Source organism: Pseudophryne corroboree, chromosome 6, assembly GCF_028390025.1.
Source record: "Pseudophryne corroboree isolate aPseCor3 chromosome 6, aPseCor3.hap2, whole genome shotgun sequence".
NCBI lineage: Eukaryota > Metazoa > Chordata > Amphibia > Anura > Myobatrachidae > Pseudophryne > Pseudophryne corroboree.
The window spans coordinates 73,512,783-73,518,782 of NC_086449.1; the positions used below are offsets into that span (position 1 = coordinate 73,512,783).

The 6,000-nt window shown below is 50.1% G+C and overlaps 1 protein-coding gene across 3 annotated transcripts in view; it reads right to left on the reverse strand.

Annotated features, from left to right (window-relative positions):
* TNPO2 (transportin 2) overlaps nt 1-5,032 on the reverse strand; it is a 56,049-nt gene extending 51,017 nt beyond the window's left edge. Inside the window, exon 1 of one of the 3 annotated variants that reach the window (XM_063931180.1) lies at nt 4,948-5,032. Coding sequence is in view for 1 of the 3 variants with exons in the window: in XM_063931179.1 (XP_063787249.1) it covers nt 4,822-4,842 (21 nt within the window). In the remaining 2 variants the exon portion in view is untranslated. Of the gene's footprint in view, nt 1-4,821; nt 4,845-4,879 lie in introns of those variants that run through there. The other 2 variants (XM_063931181.1, XM_063931179.1) reach the window with 2 other exon arrangements.
* Between the last annotated feature and the right edge of the window lie 968 nt (nt 5,033-6,000).

The window sequence follows — 6,000 nt, forward strand, 5'->3', positions numbered from 1 at the left end:
CCGACAACTTGGAACAATATAGCAGCTATGATGTCATCCGCCTGCATCGCTGATCTTTCAGCCTGTTCAAAAGATCGGCGATGCAGGCGGACAATCCCGTGCAGCACTATGCGTAGGAGGGCAGGCATAGCGGGCGATCGGGCACCGTATCATCCCGTGTGTTGGGACCGCCCATTATATCGGCCCTCGGACGATCCGTCACTTCGTGTGTGGGCACCCTTACTCTATCGCTCAGAATTAGGACCATGGCAAATGCCGTGACATTAGTGCTGAACACAAGATGCGCTTCCTGGTTGGAGACTCGCCGGCACACGGGCTTTTAAAAGGTACGATCGCTACCAAGATCTGTACCAAGCATACCAGCTATTACACGCCTAGAATAGCAGCCCAGCAGGGCACATTTCTCCCATTTGCAAAATGAGCAGAACACGGCACCCTGCTAATTCTACGTAGCGGGAACTCTCCTTTTCATTCCTATACCCTCATACACCGGGTGTAGTATGGTATGCCGGCGCTCGGGCTCCCGGCGACCAGCATACCGGCACCGGGAGCCCGACCGCCGGCATACCGACAGCGCGGCGAGTGCAAAGGAGCCCCTTGCGGGTTCGCTGCGCTCGCCACGCTGCGGGCACGGTGGCGCGCGTAGTTTATTCTCCCTCCAGGGGGGTCGTGGACCCCCCACGAGGGAGAATAGTTGTCGGTATGCCGGGTGTCGGGATTCCGGCGCTGGTATACTGTGCGCCGGGATCCCGACAATCGGCATACAGAAGACCACCCCATACACCAGGTGGTCCCTTTTCTCATGTGCTCTTCCATGCCTTAACTCAGATCTGTACTCTCTCTATTATTAATGCAGCGATAGAGAGAATTTGGGATAGAATTTATTTTTTTCAGAATAGGAGCAAAATTCCTGCCCCATATATCCCATGTAACTCCAAGTTACCCGACACAGCCTACAGGACCGTGTCCATCCAGCGATCACTCCCAACACTCCAAAGACTAATGCTGGGTACACTCCTGAACGATGAGAGGGCTGGCCACCTGATGGCCTTACCAATCTGCCGCCCCAATATGCGTGGTCACAGGAACTGGTAGTGGCGTCATTGTTAGTGGTTCCTGCGGCTGGCATATGTGCTGCTTGGCTGTGAATGTCGTTTACACACATCGGTTATACACACACACGCCGAAGGCCAGGACGATATTTTTGCGTCGGCTGTATGAACAACATATGGCATAGTGTCGTGACTGATCTGATCACTAATACCCCTTTCACATCGCACAAATAACCCGGTATCGACGCGACATATTGCCGTGTCAAAACGGGTCAGTGTGCGATGTGAAAGCGCCTTTGCCGAATTAGCGGGTCGCCTGACCCGGTAATTCAACCCGGTTAAAAAGAAGGGTTATTACCGGGTTGAATACCAGGTCAGGTGCAGTGTGAATGGGAGCCGTTCCGATGCGACACGGCTCCCATTCACAGCATAGGGAGAGGCGGCGCAGGAGATGAGCTCATCTCCCAGCGCCGCCTCCACCCCCGCCCCTGGGAGATGAGCTCATCTCCCAGCGCCGCCTCCACCCCCGCCCCTGCTGCGCCCCCCCGCTGCTATGGCAACCGACCCGGTATGTTGCCGGGTCGGAAAGCCAGCAGAGGAGAGCAAATGACGGATCCCACCCGGTAAGGACACGTCTCTCTTACCGGGTAGGATCCGGCATTTGCGATCTGAAAGCAGCATAAGTCTAAAGGCCATTACTCGCTTCTTATTCTCCTGGATCTCTCTGCTGCATGTGATACCGTGGACTCTCCTTATACACACACTACAATACCTAGAACCTCAGGACACAGCACTATCCTGGTTCTCATCCTACCTATCTAATCGCTTCTCTGGATTCACCTCCTCTCAGCTTCCTTTACCAGTTGGAGACCACAAGGATCAGTCCTAGAGTCTCAACTGAACTCTATCTATACAACGATCATGGAAAACTAATCAGATTTGGAAATACGGCATCACCTATACGCAGATGATACCCAAATCTACCTAATATCCCCCAAGATAGGTGCTGGCCCGTGTTGCCGTTTCTGCCACTTCATCTTGGATGTCATCTCCCCACACCAAACTCAATAATGTCACCGAACTACAGCAGTTACCTACATGTGTTTCCGTTGTCAACAGGACAATATGCGCTACCCCCTCAAGCTCGCTGCTTTGGTGCCATCCTTTATTCTCAACTGTCTATTGTTTCCCCGCATTCAGTTTCCAAATCTTGTTACGTACACCTAAGACATTGCTCCAGAACACACTCCTATCTCACAAGACACTGCAAAAACGAATTCACACACATTAATTCTCATGCATTGAATATAGCATTTGTCTCCTGACTGGGCTTCCCCGAAACAGACTCTCTCAATCTACAATGACCCGCAGCAGACTGATCTTCCTTACAACAGATTAATCTTCTGCTGCTCAGCTCGGAGTCCCTACATTGGTTACCTTCTTTTACTACATCAGATATAAAATACTTCTACTATATATTATCCAGACTACACAAACATACATCTCTACACCGATCTCAATATAGGGGAGATGTACCAAGCCTTAGAGAGTGATAAAGTGGACGGAGATAACGTATTGGCCAACCAGCTCCTGTCGTTTCACAAATACAGCCTGCAACATGATAGTTAGGAGCTGATTGGCTGCTACTTTATGTCTCTCCAAGGCTTAGTACAGGCCTGGCCAATCTGTGGCTCTCAAGATTTTATCAAACTACACATCCCAGCATGCCTTGCCACAGATTTAGCATTCCCTAATAGCAAAACTGTGGCAAGGCATGATTGGACTTGTAGTTTTACAACAGCTGAAGAGCCACAGGTTGGCTAAGCCTGGATTAGTACATAGACCCTTATATCTGCCAGCTCAACCCCCTCCGCTTAATGCATGACCTGTCTTTCCATATGCATTACCTGCTCCGATGCGGTGTTACAGGGCTTTTTCAGGCTGCACACACAAGACGACTTCCCGCTAATCTCCAAAACTTTCAGCATTCCCTGAATAGTCACCTTTTCAGACAGCACATCAAATTCCAGAGCCACCCACATAACCTATTCTACTAATTACCTTCCGCTATACAGTCCAGACATAACTTTACATGTGTGCACTGTCTACGGTCACATCCCGCTGATGCCAGGCTTAAGCTGGGTACACATTTGATTATACATTGGACGATTTGAGCAGAATTAAAACAAATCGTCCATACCGTCTAGTGTGTATGCACTATTGCACGCTCCTGTGCGTCGTTCATTGCCTGCAGATATAGTTTGTGGTGCCATGTTGTATAAATGAAGGATGTTCAGTCATTCATTACATTGGCTAGTGTGTGCCAGCAATCTTGCATAGTCCGGGGCGAACCATTGGCAAGATTATCGGTGGTCTACTGAGTACCCAGCTTATCACTGCTGTGTGACTGGATCATACAACCACCAAGAACCATTACAAACTGGTCAGACCAATTGGCAAATTGTAGCACTTATCCTCATGTATGAGATTCCGTACAGATTATAAACTTGCGAGCTGCGCCACATTACGGGTCTGTCTATTATTACATTCTTGTTCCTACACATATATTTATTATAAATTCCAACCTCCCATACCTCACACGTATTACTCCCTATATCCTATGCACGACACACATCCCCAAATACCATACATATATTTCTCCCACTGCGATACTGCCACCACCTATATTCCTCACATGTATCTCTCCCCTTACTACCCTACTTTGGGATGCAGTTATGTTCCCGACTGACGGGATTCCAGCGGTTGATATACTAAATACCGATGCCGCTCTGGATACCGGGGCCACAATACAGACAGCCGAAATAACAAACATCCATCCAGTGGGAGGTGCTGGCATCCTGTCACAGGGGTGTTAGGTTTAGGCAGGAGAAGAAGGGTTAGGACTAGGCATCAAGCGGGGAGGGTTAGGTTTAGGCAACGGGGAAGGGAGGGCTAGGTTTAGGCACCCACAAAGGAGTGTTAGGGTAGGGGGCAGGTTAAGGTACTTTAGAGTGGACTGTCAGGATTCTGATGGACAGGATGCAGATGTCAGTATTCTGACCATCAGCATCCCGTCCAGCAGTAAATCCTACTGATCCCACTACATCCAGCTCCCCACTTACATCAATCACCCCCTATATCCTAGATACAGAACACAAATTCCAACCCCCAAGTACCCTAAATGCCTCTCACACATCACCCCACATATCCTATTTACATAGCAAATATTCCCTCCCCTTATACCATACATATATTTCCCCCAACTACCCCATTCCCCCCCCCCATATTCATCATCAAATGATAGAGATAGAGAGAGATATATATATATATATATATATAGATATATAGATATATACATATATATATATATATATATATATATACACATATACATACATACATACACACCTCTCACCCCCATATCCTATTTACATGGCATATATCCCCCCTTCAATCCTACATTTTACCACCCTATACCCCCCCCCCCATCATCCCCTATATCCTAGATACAGAACCCATATTCCAACCCCCGCACCCTATATACCTCTCACCGCCTCCATATTCTATATACATGGCACAAAATCCCTCCCTGTCTATCATACCTTCCCCCCATCCCTATAGATCACATATCCTGGCCCCCTCCCCTTCTATATGGGTGCACACGTCCTCCCCCATCTCTTGCATGGCAACTGGCCACGGCCCCCTGTAGCCATCCCGCACTCAGCCCCCCGAGCCCCGTCCCGCACGGGATACTACATATACTACAGACCCTCTCCCTGTCTCCCGGCATCACACCACCCGGCCTGTGTGGCCTAATGTGCCGGCACCTGACACAGCGGAGCCGTCCCGACACCGCACTGCCGGCTGCCACTCGCCCGGTACAGCCGGCGCTCACCTCGAGGGGATGGAGGAGACTCGCGGGCGGCGGAGACACAGAAAAGAGAGAGCGCGGCCTGATGACATCACTTGCACCCCTCCAGCCAATGGGGTGACTACTGGTGGGCGGAGCCGCGAACGGCCTGTTCCCTCCCGGCCGCCGTCTGAGCTGGGGATTTGAACTAACGCCACGCCCATTCCCCCTCGCGCCCACTGCGTCTCCCCCTGAGGCCGCACCACGTGACAGCGGAGAGCGACCGCCTTGGCCGGTTCCGCCATCTTTGTTGGGGCAGAAGCACAGCTTACTTGCCCATTTAAACATGACAATACTATAGCAGGTTGCTGACAATTATTTCTGTTTCCCAGGTTTTCAGGATTTGGTCCTGGATTTCTTTTATTATTGCTGGAAATGTCCCCGTTTTAGAATATAGGCCATCTGCACAGTACGACCACTGCTTTATGATGAGAGCCAGTATTAGGGATGGCCATTCAATGATTCTCTATGGATGGTGCTGTCTGTGCTTCCATCTATGGTGGTTATTCCGAGTTGATCGCTAGCTGCATTCGTTCGCTGTGCAGCGATGAGGCAAAAAAACGGCACTTCTGCGCATGCGGCACAATGCGCACGCCCGGCGTACTATTACAATGAGCGATGTAGTTTCAAGGTCTAGCGATCATTTTCAGTCGCACTGCTGGCCGCAGAGTGATTGACATGAAGTGGGCGTTTCTGGGTGTCAACTGACCGTTTTCAGGGAGTGCTAGAAAAAACGCAGGCGTGCCAGGAAAAATGCAGGCGTGGCTGGGCGAACGCAGGGCGTGTTTGTGACGTCAAAACAGGGACTGAACAGTCTGAAGTCATCGCAAGCGCTGAGTAGGTCTGCAGCTACTCTAAAATTGCACAATAAAACTTTGTAGCCGCTCTGCGATCCTTTCGTTCGCACTTCTGCTAAGCTAAAATACACTCCCAGTGGGAGGTGGCATAGCGTTTGCACGGCTGCTAAAAATAGCTAGCGAGTGATCAACTCGGAATGACCACCTATAACAGGAAACCATCAGCTGAAAACCACTGGTG